At 41.0% G+C, this 16,268-nt stretch overlaps 1 protein-coding gene across 7 annotated transcripts in view; it reads left to right on the top strand.

Moving 5' to 3' along the window:
* The window catches only part of Rhot1 (ras homolog family member T1), a 62,875-nt gene that overhangs the window by 33,063 nt on the left and 13,544 nt on the right, over positions 1 to 16,268 (top strand). For all 7 annotated transcript variants that reach the window (XM_029483400.1, XM_021175388.2, XM_021175385.2 and 4 more), the window contains exons 9-17: positions 1,397 to 1,495; positions 1,950 to 2,058; positions 2,759 to 2,879; positions 8,342 to 8,426; positions 9,017 to 9,162; positions 10,814 to 10,914; positions 12,561 to 12,691; positions 13,399 to 13,482; positions 15,275 to 15,394. In XM_029483400.1, the coding sequence (XP_029339260.1) occupies positions 1,397 to 1,495; positions 1,950 to 2,058; positions 2,759 to 2,879; positions 8,342 to 8,426; positions 9,017 to 9,162; positions 10,814 to 10,914; positions 12,561 to 12,691; positions 13,399 to 13,482; positions 15,275 to 15,394 (996 nt within the window). The remainder of the gene's footprint in view (positions 1 to 1,396; positions 1,496 to 1,949; positions 2,059 to 2,758; positions 2,880 to 8,341; positions 8,427 to 9,016; positions 9,163 to 10,813; positions 10,915 to 12,560; positions 12,692 to 13,398; positions 13,483 to 15,274; positions 15,395 to 16,268) is intronic.

A 16,268-nucleotide genomic window follows, 5' to 3' on the forward strand; every position in this document is an offset into this window, starting at 1 on the left:
CTTTCTTTCTTTCTTTCTTTCTTTCTTTCTTTCTTTCTTCCTTCCTTCCTTCCTTCCTTCCTTCCTTCCTTCCTTCCTTTCTTCCTTTCAAGTATTATTGGCAATGATACCTAGTAGAAGCCTGTGGATCTTTGTGGGGTGTGTGTGTGTGACCAGAGATTAACGTCAGCATGTCTTTCCTTAATTGCTTTTCCATCATACTTATTGAGACAGGCTCTCTCAGTAAACAGTTTGCTGTTTCATCAAGACTGGTTGGCCAACATGCCTAGGGATCTGCTTATCTCTAGCACTATGTTCTCATGCATGGGTCATTGTGCAAGGCTTTTATGTGACTTCTGTGGATTTGAACCCAGGTCCTCATGCTTCTGCTGAAAGTACTGATTGAGGTGTCTCACGAGCCCTGGGAACCTTAATCCTAGGTAGCCAGATAGTCTGTCCTTCATATAGCCTACCATAATTAAGAAGGTTGCCAAAATAAAATTCTGTCACTATTACTTATATGTTTTGCAAATCTCAAAAGACAAGAATCACTTTCAAAATGTAAATAATCTTACAATAGCAAGTTAGTAAAAGTCATATACTTACTAACTAGTGATTTTTTTTGTAACTTATTTGTGAATAATTTCATTTATGCTGCTCTTTAACATATGCATAGAATAAATCAAAGTATTGAGTTCCTTGAGCTGAGATTATGACTCAGTGCTTACTTAGTAGGAAGCCCTGGGTTTGAAGCCCTGGGTTTGATGTCCAGCGCATATGTGTATGTGTGTGCGCGCGCGAGAGACAGAGAGAGAGAGAGAGATTGATTGATTGATTACAATAAAAGTCATGGGCCTTGCTGGCCCTGCTGGGGCAGGTGTGCAATCCCAGTTACTTGGGAGGCAAAGCTTGGGCAAATAAGCAAGACCCTGGCTCAATATAAAGTCAGGCAAGGCTGCTGGGGTAAAGTGTCTGCTGCACCAGTGTGAGGGTCTGAGTCCATAGCCTCAGGACTCACATGAAGCCTGTCTCTAATCCTCCTGCTCCTCTGTCAGGATGGAAAGCAAAGGCAGGAGAATCCCCGTAAGCAGGCTCCTACCTGTCTTAAAGAAGGTAAAGAATGAGGCCTGACAGCCAGGGTTGTCCTCTGACTTCCACGTGTAAGCACCATGGCTCGCACACAAGATGAGAACAGAAGTTGGAAAGGATTGAGGAGATGACATAGTCATGGAATGCTTTGAGTAGCAACCTACACGTTCAGACTCTGTACTAAACAAAATGTACATGGCTTTGCTTTAGTTCATCTTTTCTTGTTACCAGTTTTTGGTGTAAAGTAAAAACTATCAGAAGTTTTCTTAATGTTGTTTGTAACAATTGTATTTTTAAAACTTCTTTTGTTTCATTTCTCCTTGTATAGATGAAACCGGCTTGTATAAAGGCCCTCACTCGTATATTTAAAATCTCTGATCAGGATAATGACGGCACTCTGAACGATGCTGAGCTCAACTTCTTTCAGGTAGCTGCTTTCACCTCAGATTCAGAATTCTCAGTTTCATCACCAACAGCCACTAAGCAGCCTGTTCTCTTCTCTGTAAAACTATCACATCCAACTCGTAAATCCCAAGATATAAAAAGCCTCTTATTCCTAGGAATGGAGACTTTGATAATTTTGATGTCATGGTACTCAGTGGGTGTATGAAGAATGGCGAACTCTAAATCTCTTTGCTTTCTGGGGTTTGTATTATGTGACCACACAAAGATCTCTGTGTTTCTGGAACAGAACTCAGAGTGCTGCCGGTTTCTTTCTTGAGTATAACACACTTCACTTAAATAATAGGAAATGGGGGTGGCACTAACTTGTTTCTTTTGGTTGTTGGTCTTTGATTTTGTAGATTATCAGTGTTTTATATTCTTTGTGGATTTACATTCTGGTTTGTTTTTACATGCATTTTATTTTATGTTTTTGCTAGAGAATTTGTTTCAACACTCCTTTAGCTCCGCAAGCGCTGGAAGATGTCAAGAATGTGGTTAGAAAGCACTTAAGTGACGGTGTGGCTGACAGTGGGCTGACGCTCAGAGGTAGGGCTGGTGTTTTTCATCACTTCCTCCCCGGGGGGCTGGGAGCCCAGGCCCTTACTCAGGCAAAGCAAGCATTCTGTCACTCAGGGGTATTTCTAGCCTACTCCCCACCCCTCAGCCTTAATATTATCAAATAGCATTACTTACACATTAAGGAAATGTTAATATTGGTGAGAGAATATTATCTTACTATCATTGTAAAGTACAGGAGGGAAACTGGCTAGATCAGATACACAGAGATCTATATGAGGGAAAGAGAGACATGTAACAAACGTCTTAGTACTCATAAGCAATCTTTTGACAAAAATTACTCTGAGAGACTGTAAATATGAGTCAGATTTACCAATTTTAGTGTTCCTTGTTGAGTATGTTGCTGAGTCATGGTGTAATAAAAATATGAACTAAGAACCTAGAATTTTTCATTATAGAAGTAAGCCAGGAGATTTGTCCACTATCCTCATTTTCAGTCTGTCCCTTGGGGTATAACTCTGTCCCTTTGTCCATTGCCTGCTCTTGCTGAGCTGGGTGTTTATGGAAAGTGAGTCTGGAATGAGTTCTCTTTAGACCCCAGGGACTTTTGCTGTCTGTGAATCTAGTGCACCAGTTCTCACAGTCCTAGCTCCCGTCGTTTGCTTTTCTCCCTGGCAGGCACAGCTGCAGTGTTCACATCAACTGTATTTACTGATTTACTTTATTTCAGGTTTTCTCTTTTTACATACACTTTTTATCCAGAGGGGGAGGCATGAGACTACTTGGACTGTGCTCCGACGATTTGGTTATGACGATGACCTGGATCTGACGCCTGAGTATTTATTCCCCCTGTATGTACCTCAGCGTTCTCATTGATTTTACTTTCTAAGTTATTTCACTTTACAGTGTTTTATTTAATATATGCTTATTTTTAAGTGTCTCATGACTAATTTAAAATTATAGGTAGTTTCTCAACTTTGGCACTCTGAACTTTTGAGTCTGTCTATTGTGTAGCTCTGGCTGATTTGGAACTCACTCTGTAGACCAGGCTGGCCTGGAACTCATAGAGATCCGCCTGCCTCTGCCTCACTGAGTGCTGGGATTAAAGGTGTGCACCAACACTGCCAGGCTAGAGAATTCTTTATTGTGGATATTGTCTGTCCTCCCCACTACAGGGTGGTGAGCAGATCCTTCAGTGACAGCAGCGCTCCTCTTTTACTTGTGATGAGTAAAAATGTCCTCTCATGAGCAAAATCATCCACAGTTGAAAGCCAGTACTTAATATAGCAGAAACACTATTTATTTCCTTAGTTGAATTTTTTTGTTGTTTTAAGGCAGGTTTCTTACTGTATGGAACAGGCCAGCCTTGAACTCACAGAGATCTGTCTGCCTCTGTTTTCCAAGTGTTGAAATTACAGATTTGTGCCACTATACCCAATTTTACTAACCCTTTTAAAAACTTTGATTGAGGGTAGAGTTAAAAAAGATACCAGGTAATCACAGTTTTAGAGTTACGAGATGAGAAAATGTTTCTTAACATTTTCCTCCTTTATAATTGCTTCCTCTCACTTTCATGGCTTGTTTTCAGTTTGCATCAAGTATTTTTTTTCTCTAAAGAACTGAGGTATGCGTAGTTATTTTCCTTTAGTAATGCTGTTTGAGTCTTACGTGTTTAAATGTGATGCTCAGCGATGCTCTCCCAGGAGAGACTGTCTGCTCCTGGGTGCCTCTTTTTTTCTCTCAGGAATTGTGGCTTGCATAATTGAGTCTTGGCATCTTCTGGCCTTTCCTCCTTACCTTTTAGTTTTATATTACCATCCAGGTACCATCTCTTTGTCTAGGAATTGTACCTCCAGCTCTCTGTGTAATGATTCAGAAAAAACTCTTCTACCCTCCATTGTCAAGGAGCCAGATTATTTTTCTGATCAGATTTTTGGTCTATTATTAATATGTCCTAGGTTGAAACTTAAGGAACTGAATGTTGGCTAAAGTTTAACACAGTATTTCATACATACATACTGAATGAATGAGTTTATCCTGGAACCCTTCACATAGTTCTCTTTCCTATACTATTTGCGTGGATGGATACATTCTGCAGGAGACTGGTTATTTCTGTGGGGGCCTCTGCTCATGTGAGTGTGAGGCCAGAAGAGGACACTGGGTGTCCTGCTCCATCAGTCTGCTACTCATTCTTTTGAGACATGGTTTCTGAGTGAACCTGGAGCAAGTCTGGCAAGCCAGCAAGCCCCTTGATATTCCTCTCTGCAGCCCACCCCACTCCACCCCAGCACTTGGGTTACAGTTCCTTCCTTCCTTCCTTCCTTCCTTCCTTCCTTCCTTCCTTCCTTCCTTCCTTCCTTCCTTCCTTATATACAAGTACACTGTAGCTGTCCTCAGACACACCAGAAGAGGGCATCAGATCCCATTACAGATAGTTGTGAGCCCACCATGTGGTTGGCTGCTGGGAATTGAACTCAGGTCCTCTGGAAGAGCAGTCAGTGTTCTTAACTGCTGGGCCATCTCTTCAGCCTGCGGTTATAGTTTCTTATGTTACAACATCCCACTTCTTATGTGGTGGCTAGGGATTTGAACCCACTGAGTTATCTCTTCAGTTCCAATTGCTACTTTTATTTTTTTTTATTTGTATGGATCTTTTGCCTAATGCATGTCTGTGTACCACCATGTGTATGACTGGTGCCCATAGAGGTTAGAAGAGGGCATTGGATCCCCTGGAATTGGAATTGCAGCAAATGGTTGTGAGCCACTATATGGATGTTGAGTTTCAAACCAGGATCCTCTGGACGAGCAGCCAGCACTGTCACCTACAGAGCATCTTCAGCCCCTAGTTACTACTCTTTAAAGAAGTTGCTTCTGAAGCCTGGAGAGATGGCTTAGGGGTTAAAAACTGCTGCCTCTGCAGAGGGCCTGAGTCCAGTTCCCAGCAGTTACATAGGTGGCTCATAACTGCCTTGTAACTCCTAGTTAGTGGAATCCTAACATTATCTTTTGGCCCCTACATGTACCTGCATACACACACACACACACACACACACACACACACATACACACACATATCTTGTTCTGAAAATGCCCTTTGTGGTTCACTTCCCACTTGAATATGACTCCTTAGAATTAGGGAGCTATAAGTATAACAAAGCCAAAAGAAAGCAAGTAATGAAGGATGCAGAGCAGTGAGACCTCTGATGCGGTGTTGTAGTAACACACATAAGCACATCCCTTGTGAACTCAGTGCGGAGGGTTGCAGAAACCCAACCATAACATTTGTATGACCATATGACCCTGGATTCCCACTGCTGACATCATAAGTCACAGAATTGGAATCATAGGAGGCATGCCTGTGCTCACTTGTCTACTGCAGTACTGCTCAGAAGAGCCACAATACAAAGCCACTTGTAGTGAATAAATTGTTTTTAAAACTTGGGGCTGAAAGCTCAGTAAATGAGGGGTTTCTCATGAAGCCTGGTTCCCTGAGTTCAGACTCTAGAATCCATATAAGGTTCAAAGGCTTGAACTGACTCTACATAGTTGTCTTTTGACCTCTAGTACATGTGCCTCCCCACACTCAACATACACGCATATAGTAATAAATAAATAAAAGTTAAAGCGCTGTATAAATATAATTCCTTAAGGGAATATTTATTCAGCCATAAAACAAAATAATTTTTTTAAGTTTTTTTTTCATGTGCATGAATGTTTGCATGTATGTGTGTGGATCACAAGTGTGCTGGTATCCACCGAGGGCAAAGGAGAGTATTTGACCCCTTGGGACTGGAGTAATAGACAGTTGTGTTTACCCATGCGGGTGCTGGGACCTGCACTTAACAGTGGTGTTAAGAACAGCCACTGTTGTTAACTGTTGAGTCATCTCTCTAGCCCCCAAAAAGTGGGTGGCATCTTGTTATTTGTAGTAAGGTGAACAGAACTTGAGGATACTATGTTTAGTGAATGTCCTTACTCTGGGGTGGTTGCTTAAATATTTGATCACAAGGAAACAAGGAGAGACTGAGTAGATAGAGGTTCCTAATGTGCACCAACATAAAGTGCTGTAAGAAAGAGATTCTGATGTTCTATATAACATAGTAAGGTAACTAGAGTTTAATAATATACATTTCAAAACCACTGGAGAAAAGATGTCTAACATGTAGACAGAGTGGTATTTGAGGAGATAGAGGTGCTAATTACTATGATTTTCATCATTATACATTCTATCTACGTAAGATTTTTTTTTCCTTTTTATGAAGCCTGCACTGGCCTGGAACTCACTGTGTAGAGCAGGCTAGGCTTGAATCCAGAGCTGTCAGTCTCTGCTCTTTAGTGCTGGGATTAAACATGTATGCTACTATGTTTAGGACCAGATATAAATTAATAATACTGTAGCTGCAAGCAAGTACAAGTATCATACGCTAGGTTGTATTACTCAGGGTGACTACTGCTGTGATGGAACACCATGGCCAAAGCAATCGGGGAGGGAAGTTTTATTTCCACATCAGTTCCTCATCAACAGAAGTCAGGACAGGAGCTCACGCGTGGCAGAAGCCTGGAGCAGAAGTTAATGTTGACACTTGAGCGGGTGCCGCTTGCCAGCTTGCCTGTTATACCCAAGACCTCCAGCTCAGGGGTGGCGTGACCCACGACAGACTGGGCCCTCCCCAACAATCACTAAGAAAGTTCTCTACAGGCTTGCCTGCTCCTTGATCTTTTAGAGCCATTTTCCCAATTGACTCTCTCTCCTCTACAGAAGTCAGTTGTGTCAAGTTGACATGAACTAACCAGCATCTAAAAATAAAACTTAGTCAGGCCTGATGGTACACTCCTATCATCCCAGCACATGGGAGGCTGAGACAGGATTCAGAATCCAGGATCGATTTGCTTTGTATAGCTCCAGGCCAGCCTTGTCTTAATAACATCCTTTTGTAAAAACAAATGAACAAACAAATAAAAGTTCTAAAGCAGTTCATAAATAGAAATAATCTTAAAACTTCTAAGGTAGGAAGCATAAAAGTTTTGGGTTTGTCTGTAGCACTAGAGACTGCATTTGACATTTGTTAAAGAATATCTCAGTTTTTCAACTCATAGTACTGCCGCTGATATTAATTAAGCCCATAGCTGTGACTTACACCTTTGAATATTTATACACTTATCTGCCACCAGAAAATGAAAAATCCATGACAGAGGTAAAACCTGGAAAACAGTTAGCTTTCTGTCCACCCTGCACTCAGGCCTTCCTCATCCCCTAGTTCTGACCGCTGCTGGTGGTGGTGGTGGTGCTGCTGCTGCTGCTCCTCCTCCTCCTCCTTTCTCTGTGTTATATATTATAGGCTAAGAATTCAATAGTGTGAAGTTCCACAAAGCTACAGGATGGATATATATATATATATATATGAGAGAATATGATACTATTTGTGGGGATTGGGTGTTTTGCCTTCATGTATGTCTGTGTGAGGGTGTCAGGTCCACTGGAACTGGAGTTACAGACAGTTGTAAGCTGCCATGTGGATGCTGGGAATTGAACCCAGGTCCTCTCTGGAAGAGCAGCCAGTGCTCTTAACTGCTGAGCCATCTGTCAAGCCCTTGTTTTGTTCTTTTTATTTTGTTTAGTTTTTCATGAGACAGAATTTCTCTGTGTAGCCCTGGCTGTCCTGAAACTCACTCTGTAGACCAGGCTAGCCTGAAACTCAGAGATCTGCCTGTCTCTGCTTCCTGAGTGCTAGGACTAAAGTTACAGCTACCTAGCTGGCATTTTAAACAATGATTTCGTGGATTCAAGCTTAGGTTGACAGGCTTGCTCAGCAAGTGTTTTTAGCTGCTAAGTCATCTCCTGGCTTCTTTTAAATTTTTCTTCTGTTTTTTGAGGTAGGACCTGATGTTGTATAGGCAAAAGATACCCTTGACTGCCTGATCCTCCTGCCTCCAACTCCTGAGTGCTTGGATGATATAGAGACCTAAGGTAGAATGAAGCTGAGGGCTGTGTGCATAGACAAGTGTTGTACCTGCTGAGCCACATCCCATCTCAGCATCAGAGTGCTTTGCACAGTTGTTAGTTCAACCTGCCCTAATACGTAGGAAAAATATGTTGACGTGTCTTTGGAATGACCATTCCTAGTACCTCTTGTGAGGAATGTCATAGCATCCCAGAGCCTTTTCCCTGAGTCTGTCCGTGTGACTGAGGAGAAGGTATCTTTGTTCATGCCGTTATCGCACAGGAATACTTGCTTCTGTTTTTTAGATTAATTTCTCAAGTGAAATTTTAATATTTGATTAATGATTTATTCTTACAATTTTTCATCAACAGGCTAAAAATACCTCCTGATTGCACTACTGAATTAAATCATCATGCATATTTGTTTCTCCAGAGCACCTTTGACAAACATGATTTGGTAAGCCTTCTGCATTTTTCCAATGTACATAGTTTTTATGTTATTCTCTAAAATATTACAAAGTAAGGATTTTTCTATGAATGATTTTCTTTTATCCTTTGAGCTACTCAGTGTTTATGATATGTCGCCCAAACTTTAAGCTTTTAATCAAATGGTTTTATTGTTTTCTTAGTATGAAAAGTCTAGTTTTCCGGAAGACTTTTATAATGTGAGGCGATGTCTTAATAAAACATAAAAGTTCTTATAAAAGTTATTTCAGGACCAGTGGTTGTAGCGTACACCTTTAATCCCGGCACTGATTCAGGAAACAATCAGACAAAACAAAAAAAAAATGTTTCTCATTTTATTTTACTTATTAATTCATTTATTTATTTTGAGACAGGGATTCTCTGTGTAGCCCTGACTGTTCTGGAATTAGCTCTGTAGGCTGGCCTCTGCCTCTGATTAAAGGCATGCACTACCACAGCCAGCAAGAGTTCTTATTTTAGAATGAGTTTCTCCAAGCATGGTTTTACTGGATGAGAGAGCGGTTTTGTTTGGGGACTTGTCAGGCTCGTGAGTGTTATGTTACCTCTTTTGTGTGTTTTTAGGACAGAGACTGTGCTTTGTCTCCTGATGAACTTAAAGATTTATTTCAAGTTTTTCCTTACATACCTTGGGGACCAGATGTAAATAACACAGTTTGCACAAATGAAAGAGGCTGGATAACCTATCAGGGGTTCCTCTCCCAGTGGACGTGAGTATAGAGCCCGCCTCTTTGTTCTAGAGTCACAGTTACTCTTACATTATGGTGCTTGCCTGTCAGACGTGGGAGATCTTTCCATCATATCTTCCTCTAAGCAGCGTGTCTCAGATAAGCTGTGGACATTTTTCTAAGTTTGTCAAGAGGGCTGCTGTCTTCTTGGTGATGTCGTAGGAGATAGTAACGTTACGTCAGAATGAAACTACTTGTGTACTCTTTGTTTGATTAAGAAAGTTGGGACTGTCGTTATATTTCACAGTCCTTCAGCAAACGGGAAGAAGTGTGTTTTACTGGGCACTAGAGTTTGCATTTGTTGTTTTAAATGACTTTTAGTTAATTTTCTAAAACTTAATGAAGATGAGTCTAGAACTTACTTAGAGCATGGTTGGCATTGTGCCAAGAACATTGAAGACATTCTCTGTTTTTACATGATGTCAGCATTACTTTAGCATTGCTGAGGAAAATTTCATTTTCCAGAGAGGTGGTAGAGGTGGTGTTAAAGAAAACAGGCTCCACCCCAAGGAAAGATCCCTGAGGCTGACTTTTTCAACATTTCCTCTGTTCTCTTCCTCTTCTCCACCAGCTCTCCCTCTCTATCCATCTCCTTCCTCCCTCCCCACTCTCTCCCTTTTCTTGTTTTGTTGTTGTTGTTGTGAGCCTAGCCTTTGGTAGCTAAGCCATCTCTCCAGCCCTATCTCCATTTTCTACATCCAGGTCTCACATATACTATGCTGGCCTGGAACTGATTATGTAGCTGACAGTGACCTTGAAATCTTATTAACCCTCAAAGACCTGGGATTTCATGCCTGTTCTTGTTCTTTTGTTGTTTGTTTGGTTTTTTTTTTTGTGCTGCTAGGGATCAAACTCAAAAATTATACCAACTGAGCTACACCCCAAACTCTCCCACCCCAAGTACATACGAAGGACCAATTTTGGATATTTTCAGGGGGTATTTTTTGCTTTTCTGTCAAATCATTTCATATCTGCTTACTTTTTGCCTTGTTGGTATGTGCTGGACCTTATGTGAACCTGGAAAGCATATATATAATATTTCCCTGTCGTAGGTTGTACCAGCATTCATCTGTGCAGAAGTTCATTTGCACAGGCTTGCTCTCTGCGGCAGAAGGAGTAGAGGAATTATCCTGTACTTAGCCACCAGCTCTGCTATAGCAATGGAGTGTGGGGAAGGGTATGGTTGGAGAGGCTGGGGCGATGCAGCTGAGTTAGTAAAGTGCTTAGAAGGACCTGAGTTTTTATTCTAAGAGCTCATGTAAAGAAGTGCAGATATGGCACGCATGTCTCATCCCCTCAGGGAAGGTAGAGACAGGCATGTGTAGCCCTGAGCCTCACTGGTCCTCAGCTTAGCTTTCTTGGAAGGATTCCAGGCTAGTAAGAGAGTTTCTCAAATATGAGGTACACAGCTCCTGAGGAAAGATACCAAAGATTATCGTCTGGCACGCATGTGCACGCCCACCTTTACACTTATGTGCATGCAGACACAAAGAATCATTGGACACATAGAAAGTAACGCAGCCTGACAAGCTCTATCTGATCTCGTGGGTGGGGCTTGCTTTTGTTTTAGTTTTTGGAATTTTTTTCTGTGAAAGTTCATTAGGACCTAAGCCTTGTAACTTCCTGGTTTTAGGCTCACCACCTACTTAGATGTGCAGCGTTGCCTGGAGTATTTGGGATATCTAGGCTATTCCATACTGACAGAACAAGAGTCTCAAGCTTCGGCCATTACAGGTAAGCTAATGGATGCTATTCAGCCTAGGAACTTTTTTTTACCTCAAGTTTTGGGGGGAAGGGAGTGTAGCTCAGTTGGTAGTGTTTGCCTAGTGTGCATGAGGCACTGGGTCTCATCCCTAGTGCTCCTTGAACTGGGAATGGTGGTGCATGCCTGTAATGCCAGCAGCAGTTCAAGGTCATTCTCCAGCAATGTTATAAGACCCCTCTCTCAAAACAAAAAATAGGGCTGGGCAGATGGCTCAGCAGTTACGAGCTCTGGCTGTTCTTTCAGAGTGCCCGTGTTAGGTTCTCAGCATCTATGTAGTAGCTTACAGCCATCTGTAACTGTTCCTGGAGATCCAGCACACTCTTCTGACCCCCACGGGCTCCAGGCACTCACGTATGTGCAGGCCTGACACACTCACACACAAATCATTTTTTTAATTAAAAAACAAAGCAAAACAGCACAATAGCTATGATTACTTATACAGGACCTGTACATGGTTGGTACAGTCTACCTCAGGGGCTTACAGGGTCTCACCTCACTCGAGGATGTATAGGTAGTTAATGGTGCTGGGGAAGGAAGACATTTTCTTCAGTGGTATAGCCCCTGGTAAGTGATTAGATACCTATTCCTGTAAATAACCCCTCATGCTCTTGTAAGCAACACTAATGGATCAGTAAAAAGGCACAAAAATGGGGCTGGAGAGATGACTCCACGGTTAAGAGAACTCTCTGCTCTTCAGAGGACCTGGCTTCAATTCCCAGCATCCACATGACAGCTCACAGCTATATGCAACTCCAGTTTCAGGGGATCTGACATCCTCACACAGACATACATGCAGGCAAAGCACCAATGCACATGAAATTAAACAAACAAACAAACATGAAAGACTTGTTGGAAAGGAGAAGGGGGATCAGTGGGAGTGGGAAAGGAACGAGAGAGTAATGTGGAGGAGATGAAGGCCATTACAGTGCACCGTATACATGTGGGAAAGGAGACCTGTTCCTGTAAGAGTTAATACATGCCAATATAATGTTTTAAAAGGATTCAGAAATGTGAACAAAGCTATCCAGAGGCCAGAAAAAGAAATCATTTCAAAGGTTACAAAGATAAGATCATCTTATTCTATGTCTGTCTTTGTTTTGCTTTTTATGATTTGACAATTTTTCAAATTTATCAAAGGGGACAGAGCCTTTGCTTCTGTTCTGCTGCTCCCCAGTGCTCCAGTGATGAAAGTGAGAACGAGGTCATTGTCAGCTAGGAGAGCGTGGAGGCCAGTCTAGGTGACAGGAAATCCCGCCTCAGAAACTCTCCACCCCACTCCCCAAAAGAAAGACAGATATGGTACCTCATTGTGCTGATTGCACAGTTTTGTTTTGGTTTTTTTTTTGTTTGTTTGGGTTTTGTTATTGTTTTTGTTTTTGAGAAAGAGTTTCTCTGTGTACTGGAACTCTGGCTGTACTGGAACTAAGTCAGAGATCCACCTGCCTTTGCCTCCCATGTGCTGGGATTAGAGGTGAGCACCACTACCGCCCAGCTTGTATATCAGACACTTCCTAAAAGTGAGATGAAGCAATACCCGATTTTATAGATGATGGAATGGAAGTATAGTGAGTAAGCCTTCGTGGTTCATGTTCCTGTTGTTTGTTTTGCTCTTTAGTAACAAGGGATAAAAAGATTGACCTGCAGAAAAAACAAACTCAAAGAAATGTGTTCAGGTGTAATGTAATTGGAGTGAAAGGCTGTGGGAAAACCGGAGTTCTTCAGTCTCTCCTTGGAAGAAACCTAATGGTGAGGATTATCAGTATGTAATGTCTTCTAACAAACATTTATAGTAATGTTTTCAAACATTTCATAGGCATTATTTTTTCAGGTAGTTATTAGAAGTCATGATGTACAGTCATTTAATCCCTATCTAAACACTGATTTTCCAAAAGATAACACCAGTGAAGCAAGATAGATACTTAACCGGATTGGGGTACTGTGTTAAAACAGAATCTCAGGCTGGCCTGGAACTGGCTGCATATCCAAGGCTGGTCTCAGACTCCAAGTCCTGGGTCTACCTATTGTTATAGTTTAGATTCTGTAGTCTGGCTGTGACGTGACGTTCATATAGCAAATGAGTGCTGAGGCCTAGTTCTGACTATTTCCGTGACTAAGAAGACTAATACTGTTTACAGATGGCTCTCGGGTGAGGCCAAAGTGGACTATGAGAATTGCCAGCAGAAGGCTCCAGAATATCTGCTCACTCATCCTCTCTACTTCCTCTTCAGCTATTGCTTTTACTTTATGCAATAGAAGTACACCTTCAGCCCAATACCCTCAGAACTAAGGATAGAAAAGCAGTATCCTGTTTTTACTCATAAATAGCAATAGGGAGAGGGATGAATGTCTTTTTGTGTATAACACACCAACACATGAACAAAGGTATGTGCTGATGAAAAGAGGTCACTTTAATATTTTATTATAAACATTTAGATTTTTGGTTTTGTTTTTAGAGGCAGAAGAAAATTCGTGATGATCATAAGTCCTATTATGCAATTAACACTGTCTATGTATATGGACAAGAGAAATACTTGTTGGTAAGATCTTCTATGGTACAAAGACTTAAAGCATTTCGTACATTGTTAAATTAGTTTAAAACTAACTAGCTTTCATTTCATGGTTGTTATGCTGAATGTGGGTGTTACCTTTCACTAGGTTTACTCTTTGGAATGTTAACTCCACTGATTCTCTGTGATTAGTCTGTTTGTGCACCTAATTGTATATTAGCTACCCCATAATAAGAAACCCAGACGGGGCTGAGAGATGGCTTAGTGGTTAAGAGAAATCCTTAGTTCAATTCCCAACATCAACATGGTGGCTCACAACCATCTGTAATGGGACCCAATGCCCTCTTCTGGTGTGTCTGAAGACAGCTACAGTGTCCTCATATACATTTTATATATAAATAGGTAAAATATTTAAGAAGAAAAGAAATGTACTGTTGCAGGGCTAGAGAGATACCTCAGCAGTTAGCACGTGTACTACTCCTGCAGAGGATTCAAGTTAGAGTCCAGCACCCACCCACATCAAGCAGTTCACAGTCACAGTCTCTCTCTCTCTCTCTCTCTCTCTCTCTCACACACACCTGTACACACACACATCTTTCTGTTCTTCTTTTTTTTTTTAACATATATATGGGGGCTCACTTTGCAACCTTGGCTGGCCTGGAACTCACTTTGTAGACCAGACTGGCCTCAAGCTCAGAGAGCTCCACCTGCATTTGCCTCCTGAGTGTTTTTTTTTGTTTTGTTTTGTTTTTGTTTTTTTAAGTCACTGTTAGTGAAATGGCATCAGTACTTGCCACAAAACCTAAGGTCTGATTTGATCTGTGAACCTACATAAAGATGGAGGGGAAAACCAGCTTCACAGAGGTATTCTCTGATCTTCACACACATGCAGCACACATGTGCCTTCTGTGCTAATAAATTAAAAAAAAAAAAAAAACATGCCAGGCAGTGGTGGCGCATGCCTTTAATCCCAGCACCCGGGAGGCAGAGGCAGGCAGATTTCTGAGTTCAAGGCCAGCTGGTCTACAGGACAGCCAGGGCTACACAAAGAAACACTGTCACTAAAAACCAAAATAAAGACAAACAAACTAATTGCTTCAAAATATTATTTTTAAATTCTAATGTCATTGGCTAGCAAAAGTATGAAGCCAGTGCCGGTGCTTGGTAGTTTATCTGTAATCTGATCAAGTTTATATGTTCATCAGGGAGGAGTATGGAAATATACATGAATATGAAAAGGGGAAAACCTATCAGCGAATTATAGTAGAAAGGTTCTGTGCTTTTCTTGGATGCTGTGAATTCCATTTCAGACTTGGTTCAAAATAGATTACCTCTGTGACTTCAGGAAGGTGCTTTCTCATAAGACAACATTTCTAACCAACAGGGCAGTGGTGGCTTACACCGTTAATTCCAGCACTTGGGAGGCAGAGGCAAGTGGATCTCTGTGAGTTTGAGGCCAGCCTGGAATGGAGCAAGTTCCAGGACAGCCAGGACTACACAGAGAAACCCTGTCTCAAGAATCGAAAACAAAACAAAAAAATCCATACTTTGTTTTTCTCAGAGATAGTTTCTCAGTTAATCACATTGAACAAATGTTAGACATTTTATGATGTTATATTTTACTCTGTCTGATAAGAGTTGAATATTGTTTGTCTTGTGTAGTGTTAAATATTTGTACTCAGTAGACATTGCTGACTATTAATATTCTTATGTTCTTTGTAAATCATTGTGTTTTGGACTATGCATGCTCTCATAATTTGTCAAGTTACTTTTATATAAATATCACCATTTTTGGTTTCCCATAATCTTTTTATTTTACAAGCTGCACGATATCTCAGAGTCGGAATTTCTAACTGAGGCTGAGACCATCTGTGATGTTGTATGCCTGGTATATGATGTCACCAATCCCAAATCCTTTGAATACTGTGCCAGGATTTTTAAGGTTTGTTCTTATGCCCATGACTAATTATAACTTTGTATACAGTTTGAAGGATCTCCAGTGTGGTGTTTCCTAGTCAGAAAGTAAAAGAATATAGACTGCAGAGTTGTTTTCAAAATATATGCATCTAAAAATCTAAAACCAACAGCGTACATATATATATATATATATATATATATATATATATATATATATATATATATATATATATATATATATATATATATATATATATGCAGCTATGTCCCCTATCTCTGAAGCTCCTAATTTCATTCCACACTAACCGAGCCCCGGTCAGAGCAGTAACATGCTCTTATGTACCTGTGACTTTGCATTACTGGAAGGACTTCTTGGCTGTTAGCAGTGGAAATAGAGCACATATAGTGCCAGTTACCCAAAGAATGGCAGCCAGAGAAGGGAAGGAACTAGGGGCTTGCAAGGTGTAGCATTCACGTTATTAATAAGAGTCAATAGGAGGAAAAAGCGCTAGGTATAAAAAGATTTATTGTAGCATTGTTTTTAACATCAAAAACTCAGGCCGGGCATGGTGGCGCACACCTTTCAGCCCAGCACTTGGGAGGCAGAGGCAAGCGGATTTCTGAGTTTGAGGCCAGCCTGGTCTACAAAGTGAGTTCCAGGACAGCCAGGGCTACACAGAGAAACCCTGTCTCGAAAAAACAAAACAAAAAAAAAAACCAACCAAACAAACAAAAAAACACCACCAACAACAAAAAAAAACTCTCAGAAAATTCAGGCATCTAACAGTTGAAGAATAGTTTTCTAGAAAGGATGAATATCTAGTAAGATAATAAGCAAATGCTGAAAGCAATGGTTTAGATCCTGAAGTACAGAGATGATATAGCCTTATGTTTTTAAA

The sequence above is a fragment of the Mus caroli genome, chromosome 11, assembly GCF_900094665.2.
Source record: "Mus caroli chromosome 11, CAROLI_EIJ_v1.1, whole genome shotgun sequence".
NCBI classification, from domain to species: Eukaryota; Metazoa; Chordata; class Mammalia; order Rodentia; family Muridae; genus Mus; species Mus caroli.